General features: G+C 53.6%; 4 protein-coding genes across 6 annotated transcripts; 1 reads left to right on the plus strand and 3 right to left on the minus strand.

Annotated features, from left to right (window-relative positions):
• The first annotated feature begins 12 nt into the window (after positions 1-12).
• Positions 13-4,282, plus strand: TMEM150A (transmembrane protein 150A). Of its 3 annotated transcripts, none has more exons than XM_055327335.1 (8): positions 13-103; positions 619-799; positions 1,250-1,297; positions 1,637-1,723; positions 2,327-2,394; positions 2,735-2,862; positions 3,077-3,254; positions 3,516-4,282. In XM_055327335.1, exons 2-8 carry the CDS (start codon positions 735-737, stop codon positions 3,755-3,757), a joined length of 816 nt encoding a protein of 271 aa, XP_055183310.1. In that variant the 5' UTR covers positions 13-103; positions 619-734; the 3' UTR covers positions 3,758-4,282. The 3 variants fall into 3 exon arrangements, with proteins under 3 accessions (XP_055183310.1, XP_055183313.1, XP_055183311.1); XM_055327336.1 differs by having other exon boundaries at positions 32-103; positions 616-799; XM_055327338.1 differs by lacking the exon at positions 1,250-1,297.
• A 641-nt stretch (positions 4,283-4,923) lies between these two features.
• RNF181 (ring finger protein 181) lies at positions 4,924-6,926 on the minus strand. The gene is made up of 5 exons (XM_055327339.1): positions 6,789-6,926; positions 5,864-5,994; positions 5,578-5,687; positions 5,322-5,396; positions 4,924-5,069 (listed from the first exon to the last, which is right to left on the minus strand). Exons 1-5 carry the CDS (start codon positions 6,872-6,874, stop codon positions 5,010-5,012), a joined length of 462 nt encoding a protein of 153 aa, XP_055183314.1. The 5' UTR covers positions 6,875-6,926; the 3' UTR covers positions 4,924-5,009.
• Positions 6,927-9,363: 2,437 nt separating this feature from the next.
• Positions 9,364-16,631, minus strand: VAMP5 (vesicle associated membrane protein 5; the record flags this gene model as incomplete). Its single annotated transcript, XM_055327153.1, has 3 exons — positions 9,364-9,813; positions 10,279-10,416; positions 16,197-16,631. Coding segments are annotated over 3 exons (783 nt in total), but the record flags the coding sequence as incomplete, so codon positions are not given.
• Positions 16,632-18,180: 1,549 nt separating this feature from the next.
• Positions 18,181-21,535, minus strand: VAMP8 (vesicle associated membrane protein 8). Its single transcript, XM_055326919.1, has 3 exons — positions 21,364-21,535; positions 19,909-20,067; positions 18,181-18,625 (listed from the first exon to the last, which is right to left on the minus strand). The coding sequence occupies exons 1-3, from the start codon at positions 21,364-21,366 to the stop codon at positions 18,482-18,484; spliced, it is 306 nt and encodes a 101-aa protein (XP_055182894.1). The 5' UTR covers positions 21,367-21,535; the 3' UTR covers positions 18,181-18,481.
• Positions 21,536-24,700: the final 3,165 nt, after the last annotated feature.

The following is a 24,700-nucleotide window of genomic DNA, read 5'->3' on the forward strand; positions in this document are numbered from 1 at the left end:
GGGGCGGGGCCGCTCGGCCCTTTAAACCTTCCAGGGCTGCTCCGAGGGCCGCAGCCAGAGACGGCGCCACGCGGGGCCGAGCAGGGCGCGGCGCTCCGGGGAGGTGCGTACTGGGCCCCTTCATGTCCGCGGCCTCGGAGGACATGCTGGGGAGACTCGCGTCCCCGGCTCCGGGTGGGGAGAGGAGGGCCCCGTGCCCCCACGCGGGGGGGAGGGGCGGGCGAGGTGGGCTTCCTGCGCTAACCTGCCTCCCCCCTCGGGGCGCCAGCGGTCAGGTTGTTCCCTGCGCGGCCGCCGCTCGGCCCGGGCCCGCACCTGCCCGCAGGTTCTTGGCGCGGCCCCCTGGACAGCCCTAACTGCAGCCCCTCCCCCTGCCGGGTCCCTCGGGCGTGGGAGCGGGACTCCCTCCCCAGAAGTTAGAGCCCCGCCTGAGCTTCTGGGCGCACCGGTGGCATTGGGCTGGAATGAGGAGGCCCCCGGTGGAAGCCAGATGTCCACGTTCTGGCGTGGGCTCAGCCCAAAACGTGGGCGTTGTGAATTGAGTGTTGACCACCTTCTCCCCCCACCGACTTCGGCCAGGCGCTGGACCCTGGACTTTGACCTGTCTCTCTCCAGCAGGCCTGGGCCGCTGATGGTTTTGGCGAAGTACCTTAAGGTAGCTGGGCCGGCCCCCTCTTTCCCACCTACCTCTTGTCCTTCCCCCCACATCACCACCACCCTGGCTCCCCTCCCTCATGACCGCCTGGATCCTCCTTCCTGTCAGCTTGTCAGCATTCTCCATCACTGGCCTATGGACTGTGTGAGTAAAGAGGGGGAGGGGGACGGCAACTACGGGACAAAATGGGCCCCAGCCTAGAAGGGATAGGGCCTCCCAGGACCCAACGGGAACTCGATGGCACACATACAGCCCCTTGTCCTGCTGTAGGCTCTGGGGTAGTACCCAGGACCACTAGCTGTCTCCCAAAACCTGGCCCTGTGCCTGGGCACACAGTCCCCTCGGACGTTGGCACCACTGCTGTCCAGTAGGGTGACCCAGACAGACCTACTTCTAGCCAGGGTTACTTCCACAGGTCCTCTTGTTTGGGGCCATGTATGGGTTCTCCTGTGGTGTCAAGCTTCAGGATCACCTCAACACAAGTCCCCAGCAAGGACAAAGGCTGACTGGGGCCAGAGTCAAGGCAGAAGAGTCAGTAGGGAAGAGCCGGGCTGGGAGGGTCGTGGGTGTGGGGTGACGGTTGTGTTCCCGCAGGTATGCCATGGCCGTGATGAACCGCCACGCATGCCCTGTGGAGAACTGGTATGGTGTACTCTGCAGACAGCCTCCCTCTAAAGCTCCCTTCATCTCTGTTCCCTCTTGGGTCGGGGCTGCTACGAGCCAGACGGAGACTCTGAGCCTGACTGCTTTTATCTGACATTGGCAACGCCTGTCCCTCCCCAGGCATGGCTTCGTGCCCATCTACCTGTTTCCCACCATCCCTTCACCCCTTTGGCTTCTCTCAGGCCAGTTCTGGGAAGTGGGCTCTTCTGTCCCTGCCAAGGGAAGTCTGGGAGGATGATCCCTGAGAGGCCTGAGACTATAGGCCGAGAACCTAGGGGAAACACTTTTCCCCAGACTACCCTCTGTCCTGCCTACCAGGTCCTACAACGAATCCTGCTCTCCTGACCCTGCTGAACAAGGGGGCCCCAAGACCTGCTGCACCCTGGATGATATCCCCCTCATCAGGTAAGGCCTGGAAACTGGGCAGGTCAGGGAGACCCAAGCCCCTCAGACAAGGACCTGTCTTTCAGTCTCAGGAATAATGAGTGTATTAAGAGTACTTGATAACAATTTTACATGCCAGTCACCATGTGCTGAATGCTCTACATGCATAGGGCCATTTAATCCCAGTACCAGCACTGGGGAAGCTACTGTTTTCACCGTCTTATAGGCAAGAAAACAGACTGAGGGATGTCATCTGTCCAGGTCACACAGCTAGTTAAGTGGAGGCACCTGGACTTAAGTTCAAGCCCTCTGATTGCCCAGCCCCAGTTCTGGCACAAGGAAAGCCAGACTGGCTGCAGGCCTTGATAGCCACAGCGAGTCCAAGGAGAGTCCTCACCCTCTGCCAAGCAATCCTGGGTACTCCCTTACCCATCACACACATGAGCTCTGCTTTGGGGGAGGGCCCAGCCTGGGGCGGGTTGTTTGTGATACACAACTGGTCCTTCTCATAATTCAGTGGCCTGCCTAAGGACAGGCACAGATAAAGCAAGAGACAGATGGGCCAGAATGGGGGTGCTAGTGCTCCTGCCCCTCTCTCACTCTGTCCTTGCCCCCCACCCCCAGCAAGTGTGGCACATATCCCCCAGAGAGCTGCCTCTTCAGCCTCATTGGCAACATGGGTGCTTTCATGGGTGAGTTGTGCCCTCAGCCCCACTAGCCAGCCCAGTCCAACCCATACCCCCACCCCCCCTCCCAGAAAGGCCCAGGAAGCCCTTGCTTAGTGTAGCCCCCTCCCACCAAGGGCTAAAAAGCAAGAGAGGCTACTTCTCTTCTCTTCAACAAGGGCCAAAGTCTCCTGCACAGCCACCCTGCTGGCCAGAGCCTGAGGAAACCCAGTATACCACCTGCCCTTCTATTCCCTTTCAGCCTTCAGTGTCTGGACGGGGGTGGGGGTGTCGGTGGGCTAGCTGGGCTGGGCCAGTCTGGGAGGAGGGCACCAGAGCTGGCCCTACCTGTGCTCTCTTCCTCCAGTGGTCCTGATTTGCCTGCTGCTCTATGGGCAGCTCCTGGAGCAGAGTCGTCATTCCTGGGTTAATACCACAACGCTCATCACAGGCTGCACCAATGCTGCGGGCCTGGTGGTGGTCGGCAACTTCCAGGTGGGCCCACCTGCCTGCCTCTTGAACTTTAACTAATGGGTCCTGGCTGTCTGCAGGTGCCCTGTCCCCTGATGGCTGACCCAAGTTGCAGAGATAGCCCTTCAAGGCTGAGGGAGGAGACAGAAGGGTCTGGGAGGGAAGGGAGATAGAGGTGGGGAAGAGGGGTGGTGGAGGTAGCGCTGCTTCACAGATCAGCCCTTCTCTCTGGGCCCAGGTGGATCATGCAAAGTCTCTGCACTACATCGGAACTGGTGTGGCCTTCCCTGCTGGCCTGCTCTTTGTCTGCCTGCACTGTGCTCTCTCCTACCATGGGGCCACTGCCCCCCAGGACCTGGCTATGGCCTACCTGCGGATTGTGCTGGCAGCCATCGCCTTTGTCACCCTAATCCTCAGTATCCTTCCAGGACAGGGCAGCCAGGAGCGCATCCTCAAGCCCAGCCTTTCCCCACCCAAGATGCTGGGGGGTAGGTGGTAGGGAGTGGGTGAGAGCTTGGCACACGTATATCCAGAAAATACTGCCCAGGGTATTTTCCTTCTTCCCCTCCCAGGTGGGAGACCAGGCTCTTTGGCCCAGCTTAGTTATCTATCTGGAAAGGTAGGAGTGTCACCACATCCCACGTGTCCTACTGAACACTTCCTTAGCCCCATTCCAGGTGGTGTCTTCTTTATGCATGAGAGCTCTCAGCTGCAGCACGGGGCAGCCCTGTGCGAGTGGGTGTTTGTGATCGACATCCTCATTTTCTACGGCACCTTCAGCTATGAGTTTGGGACAGTTTCCTCAGAGACACTGGTGGCTGCCCTGCAGCCTGCCCCTGGCCGGGCCTGCAAGTCCTCCGGAAGCAGTAGCCCTTCCACTCACCTCAACTGTGCTCCGGAAAGCATCGCCATGATCTGAGGCCTGGGGAGGGTGGCTGGCCCAGCCTCAGCAGCTACCCACCTCATAACTTTGCATTTATCTTGTACCAAAAACAATTTTGAGAAAGTATTTTGTTGGGATATGGGTTTCCTTGCTGCTGGAGGAACGGCCATCCCATACCCACCTGTGCTATAGAAGAGCAGGCCTGGCTACTGCCTGGGCCACACGCAACCTACTGCTTGACTCTGCAGTGTTTTATGTTTAAAGGTCACATATCCTCACTCACCCAGCCAGCCCTTCAGGTGCCTTCTACTCCCCAGTGCCAAGGCAACACCACTGGGGTTTCCCGCTGCAGGAATTGGGGGCTGGAAACAGCAAGAGGGATAGAAGTCAGGGAATAGAAGGGGGAGCACTCCTTAGTCTGTGGGAAGGCCCACTTTTGGGCCCACTGAGCTGCACTGGGATTCTTCACTCGGCCCCTTACTTTCAGGCAAATAACATAGCAGAACCACGTGGGTATTTTAATACTTTTTTTTTAATCTATTAAAAGAATTCTAATTTGCATGTTTGTAGTCTGTTCTAAACAATCAGGAGAGGGCCTGACCCAGGTCGGCTTTCCCTAGGCAAAGGGTGGGAGGAATCCCCTGCCCTCAGGGAGAGTGCCCACTGCTCTTTGAAAGCAGGGCTGCCAAGAATAAAGGATGCCTGGTGCTATCCAAATATCCTTCAAGAGCTTGAAACCCTTTCTAGGCGTTAAAACAGTCTAAAGAACTGACCTGATCCTTCCCCAATTCCATGTGAAGTTTGCTTCTCTAGTAAGGGATATGGGGGCGGGGGAAGGAGTTGCTCATCCAGAGAGCAACTTTGAAATGCTAGAAACAGTTTTCACAATGAAAAAAAGCCCGTGGGATTCCAAGGTTGACTAAAAATTGCAGGGGAGAGAGACAGAGGCTAGATTTTGTTTACCATCCGTAAGTAGCTATTGGATGCCAGACCCTGACACATTTTGCTTTCCAACGATGAACACCTAGGCCCAGTCACTGGCTGCTCCAGTGGCCAGGTTCTTGACCTGGGTTCCACTGCTCTCAGGCCAGTAGGCTTGGCAGGAAGGGACATGCAGCCCGGTACTTTCTGTGGTTCCCCCAACCACAGTAGGGACCTCATGGAGGATACAGAACCCCTGCCCAGGCCTGTGAGCAATGCAGTGCAGGGTGGGTAAAGAAATCTTTAATGAGGATTCAAGGTGCAGGAGGAAGATATTGTGGAGGACGAGTGCTCAACCCCAGGCACCTCATGTGTACATGGCTCCATGGAGGTTCTCAAGCCGGTGCTTTTGCTGCTGCTTGCGAGCCTGAAGGAAAGAGGAAACACTGGGCATGGGTCATACCTGAAGCCCTGTGGGGGAAGCGATGGGACAGCTATCACTGTTTTCAGGTCCCAAGCTTGTGCATTGCCAAGGCTCTTGTCCCTCACCAAAGTCACCAGGAAGACGACCAGAGTCAGTGACTCTGAGGCCTAACCAAGCCTGCTAAGGTAGGGAATGAGAACACTGAGGACAGCGGGGTCCGCATTACCACCCTCTTCACTTACCACCAGCCCTTACCTTATCTCGTCTGTGCTCCTCATAAGCGTCATCATCAGTGGGCAGCTCATGGCGGCACAGGGGGCAGGAATTTGTCTGAGAAAAGGAGGGCAGTGTTCCAGCCCAGGTCTGGTCTTCATAAGCTAACATCTGCCCCTTGCTCCCAGTTCCCACCCGTACCCTCTCCCTTCTCTGATCCCCTAACAGTCCATAAACAGAAAGAGGCTTGAGAATTGGGCTCAGGGCAGGGTAAGGGCTGAGAGAAAGGAAGCTGTACCTTGCTTAGCCAGGGTAGAATGCAGTTGGAATGGAAGAGGTGACGGCAAGGCATCTCAATGGCAGTCTCCTCCTCCTCAAATTCCAAAAGACACACGGGGCACTTGAGCTCTTTAGGAGGGAGTGCTGATCAGGAGAGCTGCTACAGGCCCTGCCTCCCGGCTCCCACTCCTGAAAGACATTCTTGCCCCAACCTGACCTGGAAAACTGAAGGGCTAGACCAGTCTAGCTTGGGAGCGGGTGCGTCTGGCAAACCTGCCCCAAATAGTAAGAATTAGTGTTCTCACCAGCCTGAGAGCTCCTGATGACTGTCCTGGGAAGGTTCTCAACCACAGCCTTGGCAGCAGGTGGAGGCAGATGATGATCCCAATCTACTACCAACCCCAAGTCTTCAAAGTCCATCCTATTGAAAAGTGACCTGGGAGGAACGATGCATGATCAGAACCGAAGAAAACCGTACTTTCTTTTTGCCCCCACAATCCAGTAGGCATTAACAGATAAATACTCTGTCGAGCTAGTACCAACAGCTAGCCCCTAAAAGTGTTCACTAGATAAAAAGCACAATGGAAAATGGCTTGCGGTTGGTATAAGACAACCCCAAGCATGCAAGCTATTTAGTCCCATTTTATTATTTTTTAAAGATTTTATTTATTTATTCAGGAGAGAGACAGAGAGAGGCAGAGACACAGGCAGAGGGAGAAGCAGGCTCCATGCAGGGAGCCCAACGTCGGACTCGATCCCGAGTCTTCAAGATCACGCCCTGGACCGAAGGCGGCGCTAAACCGCTGAGCCACCGGGGCTGTCCTAATCCCATTTTACACATGAGGCAACAGGCTAAGAGAAATTACTCAGGCCATGTCGACATGACCTGGTAAAGCCAGATTCCAAGTGGCAATGGTGGTTTCCGTGCTTGTTGTTCCTAACGAACGTACCTACTCACGCCCACACGGCCCCTCCCCTGCTAGAACCGACTGTCCTGCCGCCCCCCACTCCTCCCTATTCGCCAGCTCCCGTCTTTCCTACCATCCCCGGCCCGCCCACGGGTGGTCCAAATTATCGATCTTCCTCGAATCTCGTCTCTGGACTAACTCTCCATCATAAGATTCATCCGTCCTCCCCAGACTCTCTGCCCTCTATAATCCGCCTTGTCCAGCCAGCCCCAGCCCAGATACCTGCTACCCGAGCCCCCACCTCCCAGCTCCGTGCACCCACCTTGCGAGCTCCAGCAACATACTGGTTCGGGCCTCCTGCTCGGAATCCAGCGGCTCGCAGTCGTGCTCATCGAAATAGGACGCCATGGCGGCGGGGCAGTCTGACACAGCCCTCGAAGGCCGCTGGACTGTGGCCCCACGGCGCTGGCCAATAAGTTGCGGGCCTGAGCGAGGGAGACCAATCAGAGCATCCGAAAGGCGGGCACAGAGGCTCGTTAGGCGCATGAAAGCGGAAGTATTAATTCTGCTGCCTCTCGTTGGCTCGAACAAGTCAGGTGACCAAAGGCTACAGCCAATGGCAGGGGCTTGGGCCGGTCGGAAAAAACAGCTGTTTGGGGCTCCGAACCTGGGGGAGGGTACCTGCGAATGACGTGTGGGTCGCGTGCTCGGCGCCCTGAAAAGCCAAGTGTCGGGGCTGTAGGGCCTTGGGTTCGCTCTGCGGCTCAGAGGGCCTAGGACGTGCAGGTGCTAGAGGCCCTCCAGAGAGCGAGGCGGTGACGCAGGGGGTCAGGGTCCTGCGAACCTGGAAGGACGACGTTCCCCGCTGCTCTGCCCGGTCCCCGCCCAGTACTTCTGCACCTGCTGCACTCTGGGTAGTTCAGGAGTTGGCCCTTGATTACCCTCTCAACCCGCAAAACAAAAATGTCCTGATTATTTTTTGTTAGACACAATCAAGGGTGGGGTAAAAGTCCCCCAACGAGAGAGGGAAGATCCTTGCCAGGGAATCTAGGGCCTTACCCGCTCACAGAACTATGTGTGTGACCTTCAGCCCACTCCTCAGCCTCTCCGCTAGCTTCTGTAAAATTAATGGCTTGATTTCAAGGAGTTTGCATCTCTGGCTACCCATGGCTATCCTGGAGATGAAACCAGGGGTTGCAGCTTGAGGGGGAAAGAACCCTGCGTCAGATACTTCCCCTCAAAGATTCTGATAGAACTGATCCAGGCCCTATATGAGAGCTGTGTAGGCCAGCGGCTAATGTGTGTGTCCAGGCATCCTGCACACTTGGATTTAAATCTTAGCTCTGATACTAACTAATCTAGGCCTGGGGGTGATAGTTTTAGAAGTTCTACAGGTGATTCTGATGTGAGGCAGGCTTGAGAACTGCACTAAATGAAATGGATGACAGCTACTTTTTATTTGGCATCTAGAACCATTACACTGATGGATATGTTACACACAATATAAATAATCCTCACAATTGTTCTGGGAGTTAAATATCCCTTTTTTCGTATGTAAACCCCAAGTCTCAAGTGACTTGCCCAAATCCACACGGCCTCTAAGTGGTGTTACCGACCAACTACACAGCCAAGCAGTTTTCTCCATCTTTCCCAGAAAAAGATGGTAATGAGCCCAGTGGAAGCAACAAGCTCTGTGAGGGGTAAAGCTCCACACAACTCTCAGGTTTGTTCTTGTTTCTCTGTCAGTAGCCCTCACTTCACCTAACAAGGAACTGCTTCTGTTACACATTTGACCCTGAATTCCTCTTCCACACTTGAGTTTGCGGTGCAGTCAAGTAGCCCAGGCAGAGACTGCCCAGCTTCCGTGGCCCTGGTAGGGCTTTCTTTCCTCCTTCCATAGCCTTTACCCAATCATCTTTCCTGTGACCCTAAGGCCCTGCCAGCTTGGCCCTGTATGGCCTTGGAGCTTTGAAGAGGCTGAATTCTTTCCTACAGGACAAAGTCTAGGCCATCCTTTGTGACTGTCCATTACAGCACCAGAAAAGCCCTTCCCATTTTCTTTAAGGTTTTATTTATTGATTGATGAGAGAGAGAGAGGGAGAGAGAGAGAGAGAGAGGTGGAGACACAGGCAAAGGGAGAAGCAGGCTCCATGCAGGGAGCCCGACGTGGGACTCGATCCCAGGTCTCCAGGATCACGTCCTGGGCTGAAGGCAGCGCTAAACCACTGAGCACCCAGGGATCTCCCCATTTTCACTGCGATCTGCCTCATCTGTAATCAGGTGTAAAGCTTGAGGAAGAACACCCAGGAGAAAAATTGAGGAGGACAGGGTGTCCAGAGAGGAAAAAAATCTATCCAAAAGTGAAAGCCTCGTGAGATAAAAATCTTTGAGGTGCCTTCTTCTGGAGTCTAATTCTGAGCATCTTCAAGACATCAGAAAAAGGGGCACCTGGGTGGCTCAGTGGTTGAGTATCTGCCTTTGGCTCAGGGCGTGATCCCGGGGTTCCAGAAATCAAGTCCCACACTGGGGTCCCTGCATGGAGCCTGCTTCTCCTCCCTCTGCCTGTGTCTCTGCCTCTCTTTCTGGGTTTCTCATGAATAAATAAATAAAATCTTAATTAAAAAAAAGACATCAGAAAAAGAATATATTTCATTCTGAGGTAAACAGGCTCAGAGGGCACTAGTTGAAGGTTCTGGTTTGGGAGCCACTCTCTCTTTGCACCTGCACCCCAGAAGTTTCTGTCCAGGTAGGATTGGATCACATACAAGGAAGGAAGAGTATAGGGGCCACCTCCCAAGGGTGAAGTCCTTCTACCAACTTTCTAAACAACCGCAGGAGTGGAGGCCAAGGAGGATGAACCAACTCGGAGGACTTCACACACACATACAAACACCAGCTTTAAACCAAACAGCAGCTTTTACTGAGCTCCAGGTAGGGCTGGCCTGGCACAGCTAGTGCAGCAGGCTGCCCTCAAGGGCCAGTCTGTGGCGTGATAGGAGATGCAAAGGTGCACACATCAGAGTTGCTCTTCAGTGCTCAGTTGGGTGGCTCAGATGGGAGCAAACAAACGCCAGGGTTCTCTGGAGACCAGAACCAGCCAGTGCGGCCCCTCGGCCTATCCTCAAGGCCCAGCTGGGTCAGCCCCCAGGCCCTGAGGCAGCGCCGGCATCCTGGGCATGTGGAGCACTGCTGTCCCCACTGCTCCACGGGAGAAAGATGACCAGTAGCACAATCAGGATGATGAGCAGGCCAATGCCCACCACCAGCCCCAAGTAGATCCGGCAACGGACATTCTCCCAGCGCTTCTTCTGGGCCAGGTTTTTGGTTGTCTTGCTGAAGGCTGAGCTCTGTGGACATCCCCAGACACAGGTTGGGAGTTAGTGGTTCCCCCCCCCAAGCCCCAGGGCCAGGTTCTCCCAACCACCCCCTCACGCCCCTCACAAGACCTAACCTCCTCCTGCATCTTCCCAACCTGTCTGCTCCCCTTCTCCACAGAGCCTGCCCCGGGACCCTCCCAGCCTGACTGCTGGTCTGACACTGATGGAGCCCTTGATTTGCACTCCTCCAAGGCTCACACCCAGTAACAATAACAGCCCTCAACCTGTAGGAGGGTCCACAGCTTCAAACCAAGGACTTGTTATTTCATGAGGCCTACCTGGAGCTTATTGAGGCTATAGGCACCTCCACAAACCCACAGGCCCCCCCGGGCGCTCAGGCAAGCCTCAGGCCCCCCAGAGCCTGGAGACCCTGAGCACAACCTGAGGACTCCTCCTGGCCTCCCTCCCCCATCCCTGCTCCCCCATGCCTCACACCATGTCCAGCAGTTGGTCTGAACGCAGCTCCAGCTCGGCCAGTTTCCCATCGCGCTCCAGGACCTTGTCGAAGTTGTTGAGCATGATTTCTGTCACCTCATCCGCCTGCCGCTGGCATCGTTCCAACTCTTTCCCTGCCTGGGCACCAAGCCCAAGGTCAGAACTGCATGAGGCCCCCACCCGGCCCTCATCTGATCCTGAGACCTAGTGGCCTCCTTGCCGCACCCCCCACCCCTGTGTGTGTTGTGTGTGGGGGGGTGTACAGGTAGGGGAAACAGCATCTTTCATGTGAGAGTATGGTATGTACAGAGTGAAGGACTGGTCTCCTGAATGTATATGACCTGCCTCTGACCTCACAGGTTCCTCTCCTTGCCCATCAAGGCAGATCCTAGGTCAGCCTTGGCTACAGCATCTCAGCTTCCTCCAAGATGCCTCAGGATGGAAACTTCCCAGTATCTCACTCCCCCACAGAGCAGATACTTTGCTCACCTGCCCTAGGATGGCCTCTATCCAATGTGCACCTGCCCTGTGGCTTCCTATTGGCCTAAAGCAGTAGTAAAGAAGAGGGAACCAAGCTACATGGCTAGAAGCCAGACAGAGCAGATACCGACCCCATAGGACTAGAAAGGTAATTGTGGACCACCACACATCATAACTTTTGCCTAACCCCACAGACACACAGACAGAAACAAACTGAGATCAGACCTCCCTCTGACTGGCCAGGCCAGTTCTGCCTCCCACATCAGTGCTCACAATTGATTCTCTGTCTGCCTGGAAACCTCACCAACCCTGGCCTCTGGCCTCAGCCTTCCAGCTACCCAAGAATCTTCACTGAGGTCCAACTCACAGAGAAAAGACCAACTCTTTGACTTCTCAGCTTGAGCAGCAACCACACCTGACAAAAGAACCCAGCTCATTTCAGAGGACTAAGAAGGGAGGGGCAGGGACCAAGTGTGGCGGGGTGGGGAGTGCTGAGAGAACAGGGGAGAGGAAGAGAGAGTGTGCATCACAATCAAGAAAGAGATCAGGCTTTGGACACATGCAACTGAGACAGACCTAGGGCAAAGGCCCCCACCCCTGTAAGAGCTGGAAATTCAGGAGCAGGTCCAGGGATGCATCAGGGAGCTCAATCCCAGCATATCCACAAACCACAGAAGCTCCATCCTCCCCGCCTAGTCCCCCACAGCCCATCCTTGTTCTCATCTCCTCCCCACAGAGCCCTGGCCAAGCTCCCTTTCCTGCCAGACCACATTGCCCATTGTCTACAGCAGACATTTTGGCACTTGACTGAATTCCACTTAAAACCAGAGAAAGGGGAAGGATCTGGTGGTCAGAGGGCCACTCCTACTCAGGCAAGAATCCACATTCAGGATCCTTGCAGCTGCCTTGTACACAGCCTCCAAGCATTCCCAGTTTATGAGTCCTATCTCCCCAAGTGGACCACAAGCCCCAGAGGGAGAGGCTACATTTGTCTGCTCCCATCCTGGTGGCCCCAAGGGGGCCAATGTGGTGCTGACCATTATAAGGACTCAGTGAGTGGGTCAATCACATTGCAGTCTCTCCAAAAGCAACTCTTATTTTCAAGAGATGTTATCCCAGTATGTTTATCCAGCCCAGCAGGAGTTTCAAGGGGCAGGCATCTGAAACCCAAGTAGGTCAATATTTACCCATGAGCTAGAAAAGCAACCTACTTGGAGAGGGGACAGGCAAACCATGCCAGAGGGGTGCACTCCCAGGCTGGGGGAGCAGTGACTGGGGAGCAAGGACCAATAATTGCAGAGCAGAGCGCAGGGAAGCTGCACTCATCTGGTCAACCGTCATCACCGCTATTGTTACTACAATGGTAGTCAACAAATTCACACAGCCTACCTTCACAGAGTCCAAGGCAACCCCACATTCCTAACAGCCTAAGGCAAAAACTTGAGAAGGAACAAAGACTGAAAATAACAATCATCGCTAGAGGTTGGTGGGATGCTGAATATTGGTTTTTCCGCTATGAAAACCACAGCTGTTGTTCTTGGATTCTCCAATGTGGGGTGACATTGGGTCCCATTCTCCAGGAGAGCTGGCTGTGCTTCCCACTGCGAGCTGCAGCCTCCTCCCCACACTGCGAAGCCAGGCCTATCCGGGGGCCAGGGTGGGACCAGGCCTAAATGAACACATTCGCCCCAGGGTACAGAGAGGCCTCAGGCTTAACCCCCGGGCCCTTCTTGGCCCTCCCTGCACCAGAGGGAAAAGGATCCTATAGGCCCAGGTCTCCACTAGCACAGGGAGAAATAAAGCACTACAGGATGTGGAAGGAGGTAAGGGACCAGAGGACAGGGCCACGCTCCCTCTCCTGCCACAGTGAACCCACCATAGTGCCTGGCACACAGTGGACAAGGGAAAAACATCTCTGAATGCCTATTTGTAAGATGCTCACTATAGGCTGGGAGAAAGAGACATGCATGGCACAAGTAGAGACGAGTGAAGGGTTGTGCTGTGAAGAACAAACACTAAGTGCTGGAGCCACCCTCAGAGAGTGGATTCCTGTGAACAGAGACAGCCCCGGGTGGATGAGCCCTTGCAGGATGGGGTGGAGCTGGGGCATTCCGGCAGAGGCAGACCAGGCAGAGGGCATGGGCGGAGGGGCAGGGTGGAGCCCACAAATGCACAGAGTAAAAGTCCAAATAGAGGACATTCACTTGCAGAGAGGGCTGAGCAAGACCTAGTGTGGACTTGTGAGCCAAGGAGGACACTGGAGAGAGGCTTCAGAATAATTTCTCTATTCGTGGTAGACTGGCATAGATGGCAGTGACAAAATTTTGGGCAGGGAGGCCATCCAGAAGGAGTGGAAAAGTGCCCCAGCAAGGCTGTGAGGAGTTGCCAAGTTCGTGGGGAGCAGAGAGTGTAGAGGGAAAATGTGGGTGACCGGGTCATTTCCCAGCCCTGCCCGACGTCTGCAGGGCCGAGGGTGGGCCGTGGAGTGGGGAGCAGCAGCACGGATGGCAGACAGGGGGTGGCAGTTACACAGGAAATGTTCTCAACAGACCGTTACCCTCTGTACAGAATATCTGCCTTCAACCCTCAAATATCTCAGGTTTTTCCAAGCCAAATAGCCTTGGTTCTTCATTCCTTTTTTTTTTTTAAGATTTTATTTATTTATTCATGAGAGACAGAGAAAGAGAGAGGCAGAGACATAGGCAGAGGGAGAAGCTGGCTCCCCACAGGGAGCCTGATGCTGGACTCAATTCCAGGACCCCGGGGTCACAACAACATGAGCCAAAGGCAGATGCTCATCCATTGAGCCACTCAGGCACCCCACCCTTGGTTCTTCTGAAAACAAAGTTCTCCAAACCTCTCTGCCCTAACTCTCCTGGCTCCCTTCTCTCTGGGAGAGAGACAAACCCTATTCCAGCTGTCACCACTGTCCTAGTCAAAGAACTGGGGATGGGGGGAGGGGTGCTGTGTGTGCAGCAGGCAAGCAGTGAAGGGGTGTATCAGTTCCTTGCTAGGTCAGCATTCACCTGAGCTCAGAGCCAAGGGCCGGGGCTCTGCACTGCAGCCCTGGGTTCCCTCAAATCTTGCCTCTGCCACTCACCCACTATGCAAACTTTCTGACCCTCCACTTCCTCATCTGTAAAGTGGTGACAAGAATGATACCTACATGATGTTAACTAAGGCATATGACGTGTCACGAACAAAGTGCTTATCACAATACCTGACAATACTGAATTCTCAATGAGGAAGAGCTATTATTATGGACAGAGCCCAAGCTCCCTGGCTGATTACTTTTTAAGCAGTCAGATCTCAAGAATTATACAATACAAATGGTCAATAAAACCTCTTAGATAATTTTACAAAATACACAGCCAAGCAAGCTCTCCTTATTGCAAACTCGTGCACTTAACTGTCTCTAACCTAAACACAGAACGTCACCTGGGCCTTTGATAACTGGCATAGAGTTTATTTCCATCAAGCACTGCAGGCTGTTGAGAAGGTTTTAAGTCTTGAAGGTGATAACAGCCACCATTCAATGGGCACGTACTCTGAGCTAAGCACCATGCTGCCGGCTGTTTGTTCACCTGATCTGATTTAATCCTCACAACAATCCATTGAAGGCATGTTATCATCCCAATTTTATAAGAAACTGAGACTCAGAGGGGTTAAATCATCAAGGTTGTACAGTCAGTAAGCAGGCGATCCAGGAGTGGAACCAATAGACTCCAAGAATCACATTCTTCACCACGGTGCTAAAATGAATGCAGGTGGGGGTGGGGGTGGGGGCAAATACTTTAGCTGGCTGCTAAAGACTCCCCAGACCTTTTAATGCCGCCAAGCCAACCCTTGTGCATATGAGGGAAGCCTGTGGCTCAAAACTCACATTCACTGGACACTGCATGAGAGAAGACCACCTATAGGATGAATGAATTCAAGCCTTTACCCATCACTATTTGTTCCTGTTCTATCCCTATACCTGTCACGACATCCGGCATGGAGGAAATGCCCAAGAAATGTTTGTTGATTGAATGAATCAGAGGAGAGGACAAGGAAGAAAGACCAGGTAGGGAAGGGAGTGGGGAGAAGGAAGGGAAAGAGTTGGGGCCAGGGACAGGGGCAGGTGTGAAACAGAGGGATGGGACTAGGAGATGGGAAGGGTGAAAGATCAGTGTACCCTCCCCAGGCTCTGATCCACTGCTGGCCTCAGATGAACCTGTGAGAGTGTCAGAGTTTTCCAGTATCCACCAATAAATTATCCTGGCCTCAGCCTTCATTTAGGAGTTTCCTCTTCTCCCCCACGTGCTCAAGGCCAACTGGAAGCCCACCCCTAGCCCTGCCAGATCCCTTGCCCTGTATGCTGGGAAGTGGGCTCAGAGCTTTGTCCCATTCTTGGAGCCTCCCTTGGTTTCCTGGCGTGGCCTTAGAGCTCAGTACAACCTTCCTGTCCCGCTTCCTCTTCCTGCCTCTGGTTCCCTAGAGATGAGGCCATCCAGGCATCCAGACCCCCAGCCAGGCCACATCCATCACACCTCTGTCAGCTCCTCCAGGGCAGAAGCTTAACGTACCAAGCCTGCTTCCTGCCCAGCCTATCTTCCCAGGAGTCCGGAGGATGGAGGAAAGGTACTGCCACCACCTGTTCGCGGCTGACACCTTTGTCTTAGAGATGGCAAGTGGGGACACAGGCCAGAGTTTGCAGCAGGAGTAGGGGATGACTCACCTCAAGAATGTGTCCCTGGGTAGAGGTTAGGAGACAGGCCTGTGCCATAGTCTGATAACTTCAATGGAACTTGTATAGTTAACATGTACCTTTATCTTTACCTAGGGTCAGAAGAATGCCCTCCAACACCCTGCCATGCGGCTGGCTACCACCCCATCTGCTCGGGTTTCCAACTCCCGGCCACACTGCTCTGTCTTCTCACAGCTCCAGGAAGGGCCGAAGAGGTCACCACACTACCTACACTGCTCAGGAGCACCAGGCGGGGCTCTGCCAACTGTATCTCCCTTAACCTCCCAAGTACCCAGTAAGGCAGGTAATGCTGACCCCACTTCACAGATGCGGAAAGAAAGTTCAAGAAGGTTAAGTGACTTGCTCCGGGTCACAGCGCCGGTAAGTGGCCACCACCAGGATCTCAGCCCGGAGTCCGACTGGAAGCCTGACTCCGAAGCCCTGAAACCCGAAGCCAGGCTTGTAACCCCTTGGCTCCGGGAAGGGGGAAGCCAGAGCCTTGCTCGCTGCGCACGGGCGGCCGAACTGTCCCTCGCCGGCCTGCGCGCCCCCGGTGGAGGCTCTGGCCCAGCCGGCTCCCGGCGGCCGCCACTCTCGGGGGGACCGGAGAAGGCCCCCAGCCTCGGACTGCAGACTCGGGCCTCGCACCCCTACGGCGCCCTCTGCCCCCGGCCCGCCGGCCCCGCTCCACTCCGCCCCGCCCGGCCCTCACCATAGCTGCAGCCGCCGCCTCGCCAGCCAGCCGGGGCTCCTGTGTCGCCGCGCGGCCGCGGTGCCAGATACCCGGGAGGAAGCGGAGGGGCGGGGCCGGCAGGGGCGGGGGCGGGGGCGGGGGGGCGCCTGCCCGGGAGCCCGGACCTAGGGAGGCAAAGCGAAAGCTGCAGGCACCCGCCCGGCTGCGCACGGTGCCCCAGCCTCCGGAGCCCGGACCTCCCGCCTGGGCAGCCCCGGGCTCGCTCGGCCCGCGGCCACACGTCGGGGGCCCGTCGGGGACCCAGTCTCTGAAGCGGGCAGCGTGGAGCGGGCTCTGGGGCCGAGGTCTCCCTCGTCCACAAGCATCTGTATCCCTGCCACCGTCGGGCCCTGTGCTAGCGACGCCTGGAACAGCTAGCGCGTGTGAAGTGCAGTCGCTGGTAACCAGACTCCGCGAAAAGTTTCAAAATGAAAGAAACTTTATTCACCATCAACATTGTGAATGCACCACCTGCCGCTGAATTGTGAATTTCAGAATGGTACCACTGTATGTTACAATTGTGTGTCCACTTACACAATGTAGGTTGTGTGAATTTCACCTCAATAAAGAAAACAGACCCCCAGGGAGAAGTTACTAGTTCTAGCTTTTCGGTATTTCCCTCTTCACCACAAGGCCAGCTGCAGCCCTGCCCTCGTCTAACCCTGCTCCTCCAAGGGAGGATGGGCGAGGCCCCTCCTCCAGAGCCTGACTCCACGCTCATCTCCCCTGTGGCTGCAGATACCTGTGGCCCCCCCACCCCCTGCCTCCCCCACCACCTCAACTGTGGCTCCTCTTGGGGAAGGCGGTTGAGGGCTTCCGTCCTAGCATTGAGCCTGCCTGAGTATGGCCCACATTCCTACCCTGGGCAGTCTGGGTCCCAAGGAAGTGATTTCACCCCAGTTCTGTGGACTTTGAGTCCAGGAATGACGGATGTGAGGAGAGAGGATGACCATGGTCTGAGATAGGAGGACACAGGAGGACAAAGATTGCCCTGAGGGCTTTTTTTTTTTTTCCTCCCTGGTTCTCCGAATATGATTCCAGAACCTGACTTGCCAGGAGGAGTCCCAAATCCTGTCTTCCAACCCTGTCCCTTCCACACTCCCCCCCCACCCCCAAAACAGATTGTTTTCAATACCGGAAAGCCCATGGGAGAAACAGGGACACAGATGGCAAGAACCCTTTCCCCAAACCAAGACAGGAAAGAGTGACAATGATGTGGAACCTGGCAGGGAGAAGGGAAGACCAAAGACAAAGAAGCCCATTGTACATGGAGGGGAAGGAGGGCCATAGGCCCTGTCCTGTGACACTGACTGAGCCCAGCCACAAGATATGGTGAGAGATGCTCACCCTCTCAGCTGAGACCCGGAGGCCCTGCTAAGTCCCAAAAGGGCAGACAAAAGACAAACAGAACTTTGAGAACCAGGGGTGCCTGGCTGGCTCAGTCAGAAGAGCATGTGACTCTTGAATTCAGGGTCATGAGATCGAGCCCCATATTGGGTAGAGAGATTACTTAAATTAAAAAAATAAACAAAAGAACTTTGCAGAACCAAAAAGAAGGAAAAGTGGCCCAGTTCCTCTAGCACCTTGCTCTAGACTGCACCAGGGCCATAGAAAAGAGATGAAAGGAGGTCCTCAGCCTGTCTTGGCTAACACTTCTAGTAGAAAAGTAATAAAGGCACATGGCAAGGCTCAAGCCCTTAGGAGTCTTGTGTACCACCCTAAAATGGTTTTGAATTTTCCATATGTGGAAACCCTCAGAAAACTCTGGTTATTGAGACCTGTCACAATGAATGGAAAATAGAGAAGGATGGGGAGACTCCATCTTTCTTCTCCAAACATACACTTTCTACCCCTCCAACAATGGGGCCTCAAATAGGAGAATCTCAGTCAGAAGCTGTCCCCAGGGAGAATAGAAATAGAAGGACCAAAGGCAAAAATGGAAGGGGACAAATTACCTCACATGTGAAGGGATACTGAAAGGTCTTTATTGCCCACCGGCCACCATCAGTGTCCTAGCCCCATGCTGGGCCTTCTGGATATCTCTCCAACCAACTCTGAGGGCCCATGAAACAGCCACAGTCCAACTCTCTCCTTCTGGGGGACCAAGGTGCCTGGGGCAGACAGTGTGGCAGAGGGGCCTCAGGGTGAGGGGCAGGAGGACGCAGCAGCACTTCCTGCAGACAAGGATGGAAGAGAGGGCCCTTCTTGGCACCTGCTATGGAGGGTTGCCCTAAAGAAGAGGGCGGGGTGGGAGGAGGGGCTCCCTATGTGGGAATGGCATGGGTGGCGAAAAGCACGATGAAGAGGATGATGATAAAAACAATCACGCAGATGAGGACAATCATCTTCACGTTCTTCCACCAGAACTTCCGAGCCACCTTCTGTGATGTGGTCTTGAAGTGCTCCGACTGTTGAGGACAAGGCAGAGTGAACCAGTGCCTCCTCCCACCAGAACAAGAAGACAGAGGCCCACGTGCTATACATCTAAATGTTGAAGTGAGCAGTTGAGGGAACAGACCATTACACAAAAAATGTTCTGTCCTCCTACCCTGACAAATATACCTTCATGACAATCTGATAGGCCAGACTCAAATTTAGAATTCTAAATTCTTGCCTCCCCTCCTCTCTTCTTACCCATGCACCGTCATGTACACTGAGGGGCCTTTTACATATGCTCACACCCAGAGGTGCAACACTGTCTGCACAATCCGCCCTTGGGAGAGCACACCCTGGGGCGAACCGGTGCAAGCTCCAGGTGGGCACATCTCCCTGGGACTATGACTCCGTGCCCTATGGGGACATCTGCGGCTGGAGGACAGACCAGGGCAGTACAGACGTCAGAGGTAAGAGAAACTGCTCTTCCTCCTCAACTGGAATCGTAGAAATTACCTTTCCCTGGGCCATGCTCCCCAGAATAGGCTGCGGAAACAAACACTAAGTCCCAGGGAAACTAGACCCAAGCTTATGCACAAGACTTGGAAAGCCACAGCCAGTCTCTCCCTGTGGACAAAGAACCTTAGGCCCCAACCTTTGCTGGAGTATTTTGTTAGAGTTACTCCATCCCTGAGCAGCTGGCTTCAGCCCATGGCTGGAGAGAGAAAAGAATGAGGTCTAGCAAGATATGTGGGAGATATTATTCTAGCCTTCAGCTAGCAGAGGACCCCCTGATCAAAGAATTTCACTGCTCTTCCCAGCTTCTTTTTAAAGCAGACTCAGCAAAACTCTAGCAGTTTTCCACCCCTGCCTAGTGATTCCTCAAGAAGGCCAAAGGCCCTAGGAGGATTTTTCCGGAGCCAATATTTTTGGCTTAGGGAGGTCAGGTCCAAATGATTGTCAAGGGCAATCTTCAAAGGGAAACATCAGTTTCATGGGAGGGAAGCCTAAGAATGTGAGGGCTGACTGGGCCATCTACCTTTCTGTCTCAGAAAAGGCCTCCAAGAATCAGCCCCACCCACCCGGTCACTGGAGCCATTTCCTGGACCCCAGTACCAATTAGTGGAGTAGAGCAGAATCAAAACAGGGGGCTCACTTGTCAATTCCCAAAACAAGTGAAAAGGCAGACTTCCCTCCTATTCATTTTGCCCCCAACACCACCAATTCCCCAAGCGCCAGCAATTCTCCCTCCTTCTCTTCCTCTACTGCCCAGCTCCCAGCCGCCCTGCTCCCAACCCCTGTGGGTTCCCCATCTCACTGTGGCTTCCAGATCCTCTGTCTTGTTGCGGAGATGGTCCAGGTTTTCTCCTCGGGCCAAGATCCGCTCCACATTCTGGGTCATAATATTCTTGACTCCCTCCACCTCACTCTGCAGGTTCCGCACACGATCATTTCCAACACCTCCACTGGCCTCCTCCTGGGCAGCAACGCAGGGGTTAATTAGGCGAAGTGGTGGAGGAACTGAGACTCAGCCTCAGAGGCCAGGGGAGGGGAAGGCCTAAGGTGGACTTTAGCTTTTTTTTAATGCTTGAACTGTTTACAAAGAATGTTTTCATGTATTACTCATGTGATCAAAAACAAATGCACTTTTAAGCCCCAGAAGGTGAGTGCTGATGCTAGACAGACTAGATCGAGTTTCTTTTCAGGTTCTCAGGGCCCCTGAGGAGGAAAAGAAACACAGACCCTAAATCCCACTCCACTGTAGCCTTGCTCCTCAGATGGGGGCAGAGAACTGCTGAGCTGGCATCTAAACCCACCACTATTAACCAAAGGATCCTCATTAAAAGTATCTGTGCTGGCCAGCAGAACACCCTCAGCTGGCACAACACCCCCCTCACTGCTGGACAGCAGCTGGAGAGCTGCTTCCCACCCCCCACCCTCCCCAGACCTCCGGAGCTGCCTAATTGCTGTGACCCAGAGCAACAGCCACCGGGTTCCAAGGCCCTGACCAGGCCCCGTGAGGGAGAGCCATTGCGCCATAAACTTCTGCTTTTCCCCAACACACTGCCCCATGTGCCGGCACCAAGCTGCCACTGCCTGCTTAAGCAGATATTAAATAAAATCAGCAGTCTGGCTGTTGAGGGAAATGGAGGGCAAGTCCTCCCTGGCTGATAAAGTTTTTGAACAGGGAGGGCACACCATTATTAGGCTCCTCCCTCCCTGACCCACTAGACCTCCGAAACAGGCCGGGAGCGCGGGTCCAAACTAGACGGATTGTCACGGAGAACCAACTTCTGGTTCTTTTACAAACCCTTCGCCTTCTTCTCCGTGTTTAAAGAGAGGGGGCCGGTTCCTTAGGCCGGGCAGAGAGAGACGGATTCTTGGAGTTTCTCGACAGGGATAAAGGGAAGGGCCGACGGGGAGGGCTCCCGCCGCTGGGCTGGAATCCGCCCTGGGAACTTCGGAGGCGCTGCCCAAGGGGGTCACCGGGCCCGGCGCCCGGCGGGCCGGAGGAGGCCAGGAAGGGCCTCTCAGCGGCCCCGGCCTGGAATTCGGAGCCTCCACCCCCACCGGAGCCCCGCTCCGGGCCAGCTCCGAGGGCAGGGGAGGGAGAAGGCGCAGGAGCAGCCGCCCGGGCAGCCAAGTTGTCAAAGGAGAGCGGCCGCCGGCTGCAGCGGGCCAGCCCTCGGACTTGGCCAGCGGCCCTGCGACCCCCAGCCCCCAGCCCCCAGCCCCCAGCCCCCAGCCCCTCGCGAGCCCCCAGCGCGCTCACCATGTCTCCAAGCGGCTCGGGCCTGTCGGCGGCGAGACTCGCCTCGTCTGTTTCCTCCCGGGCGGCCCTCGCTTCACTTCCTGCTCGCTCCAACTTTCAGCCTGCCCCCGCCCGCCGGCATCCCGAGCGGCTCCAGCCTCACCTAGCGCGGGGCCCGGCAGGTAGGCGGGCGCCTCCGCAGCCCTCCCAGTCTCCTCCCAAACCTGGGCTCGGGCTTAAAGCAACAGGGCTCCGATCACCAGAGATCTTCTAACGCATCAGAACCAGAAAAAGAAAAAAAAAAGATCAAGCAGCCCTCCTAGGTTTCCTGAGGCTGGACCTCCTGATATAGAAAGGGAAGCTGGCTCCCCCCCCCCCTTTTTTTAATGTCCCGAATATCTGACTCCAAATCTTAAAGACTGAAGTCAACTCTAAGTACACCACCAGGGGTAGTTCACATGGAAACAGAACACAGATATGAAAGTTTCTTGCTGGCAACCCCTGTTCCCATGTTCAGGGGTGGACAGAAAGTATTAAAATCCCCCAAAGTCTGGAGTGCTGTAATCCTAGGCTGGGGTGTCAGAAAGCTCCAGAGTACTAGTGTGACCCTGAGTGAAATTCTTCACCTCTCTGGTTTTGGCAGGTGCTAGTGCTGACCTCAGAGGATGGTGGGGACGTATAACAGGATAGCACACTCAGTGTGCCTGCCACAGTTTCTGAAAGGAAGACCTGTCCACTGTTGGGACGAGGGAATGATGGCTTACCAATCCCTTCTTCCCTTCCAGAGTTCAACATTTCCTTCAGGAGCCGCTTTGAGGGGTTGGTGAGTCTAGTCAGAAATGGTCAGAGGCCTGCCCTATGGACAAGAGAAGGGCCCCAGGCAAAGGATTTTTCCACCACCTGGTTCCAGGCCACAGAATATCTAGTCTTCCCAGATGGTATTTATCAAGACAAAACAAAAACAGGGACAGGCAAAAGAGAACAAACATTCCTGTCCCATCCCAGAAGTATTATTAGTTCTAAGAGAGAAATGTCAGTTTCTCTAACACATATTTTGTTAAAGGAAATGACAATTTCTGGACCTCTGTTTTGAGATACTTTATTCTACTTTATAATGAAATCTTATATCTCCAATTAAATAAGATTATTATATTTTGCAAATCTGAAATTTGATGGACAGTACCAGCCTACTTTCACAGAGAATGTGGCTGTCTCACTTCTCATCATCCTTAGAAAATCTATAAAGAGGTCAAGTGGAGATGGGTCAGAATCCTTGATCTGTACTTATGCTGTCCATTACCATAGCCACTGACCACATGTGGCTGCTGAGCACTTAAACTGTGGCTAGTCTGAATTGAGAAGTGATGTAAAAGTACACACAGTATTTCTTTTTTTTAAAGATTTATCTATTTATTCATTTGAGAGAGAGAGCACAGGCACACACACATCAGGAGGGGAAGGGCAGAGGCAGAAGGAGAGATAATCTCAAGCGGACTCCTCTCTGAGTATGGAACCCTACACTGGGCTCAGTCTCAAAACCCTGAGATCAGTGATCTGAGCTGAAATCAAGAGTGGGATGCTCAACCCACTGAGCCATCCAGTCACCCCAAGTATTTCAAAGACTTATTTTTTTTTTTAGTTTACTTACTTGAGAGAAAGAGCATGAGGCAGGGGAAAGGGCAGAGGGAAAGGGAGAAGCCGGGAGCACAATCCAGGCTCAATCCCAGGACCCCAGGATCATGCCCTGAGCTGAAGGCAGACACTTAACTGATACTCATAACATGTTGAAATAATGTTGTGGATTTATTGAGTTAAATTTTAAAAATTGTTAATGCTCATTTCACCTGTTTCTTTTAATTTGATGAGTAGAAAATTGAAAATTACAAATGTGGCTCAAATTATATTTCTATTATAAGACACACTGATCTATGCCTTAATATTCATGTGACCTTGAACAGACTGATGTGACATCTATAAACCTCAGTTACCTCACCATCTATGCCTGGCACTGAAACAACCCTCAGTAAATGGTGGCTATTATGATTACTATTATTAATGATTCCAGATGCTAAGTGCAGTGGTGGGTAGGGACATAGGATAGGTGCCAAGAAACAAAGGGCCAAAGTAGGATGTCTGAGGAGAGCATAAAGACATGGAGGAGGATTTCCAGAATAGAAATTAGGGTTACAGGGACGCCTGGGTGGCTCAGCAGTTGAGCGTCTGCCCTCAGCTGAGGGTGTGATCCTGGGCTCTGAAATCAAGTTCCACATTGGGCTCCCTGCAGGAAGCCTGCTTCTCCCTCTGCCTATTTTTCTGCCTCTCTCTCTGTATGTCTCATGGATAAATTAATAACATCTTGAAAAGAAAAAAAAGAAAGAAAGAAATCAGGATTATAGGATTTGAGGAGTGACCAGGCTCTAGCATGATGCTGGCAGCTTTGGACATACACTGGTGTCCCTGGGGGAGCTGACGCTTGGCCTAGGCCCAGAAACCATTGGGGAAATTTTCCAGCACCCACAGTTGGGACTGCAAAGTGCTCCCCCTCCTCTTCACTATGCAGAGCCCCTGCAGTCTTGGCCTCTCCTGTAGGAACATCACAATTCTATCCTTTGTCAAAAGACCACCTTGCTAATGCCCTCAGAAGATGAGACATTCAGTAAGGTACCAAACAATGCACTGTGAGGAGAAATGGTACTATGGGGACGGGGGGTGGTACATGGCTGGCTCAGTTAGAAGAGCATGTAACTCTTGATCTTGGTGTGGTGAATTCAAGCCTAGAATTCACTTTGTAAATTCTATGTTTGGCCTAGAACTTACTTTTAAAAAAAGAAAGATGGGATCCCTGAGTGGCTCAGTGGTTTAGCATCTGCCTTTGGCCCAGAGCGCGATCCTGGAGTCCTGGGATCGAGTCCTGAGTCGGGCTCCCAGTATGGAGCCTGCTTCTCCCTCCTGTGTCTCTGCCTCTCTCTCTCTCTATGTCTATCATAAACCAACCAATCAATCAATCAGAAAGAAAGAGAAAGAAAGAAAGAAAGAAAGAAAGAAAGAAAGAAAGAAAGAAAGAAAGAAAGAAAGAAATGGTACTATGGGCAGGGTACAAGAAGAGAAATAAGTCATCGATTCCTTTGCAGTCAAGGAACGCTCTATCCCAGGAGAAATGGAGTAGCAGTCACTTTGCAAAGAAAAATGCTAGATGGTAAGAGTTGTACTAAAGAAGCAATCATGATGTGAAGAGTGTTCTCAGTGCCTGTGTGATCAGAAGATTTGGGTATCAGCTCCACTATTCCCTGGCTATATAGACTTGGGCAGGCCACTTCCCTCTAGGAGCTCCAGTATTCTCATCTGCAAAATGGGAAGA

The sequence above is a fragment of the Nyctereutes procyonoides genome, unplaced genomic scaffold (assembly GCF_905146905.1).
Source record: "Nyctereutes procyonoides isolate TBG_1078 unplaced genomic scaffold, NYPRO_anot_genome, whole genome shotgun sequence".
Taxonomy (NCBI): domain Eukaryota; kingdom Metazoa; phylum Chordata; class Mammalia; order Carnivora; family Canidae; genus Nyctereutes; species Nyctereutes procyonoides.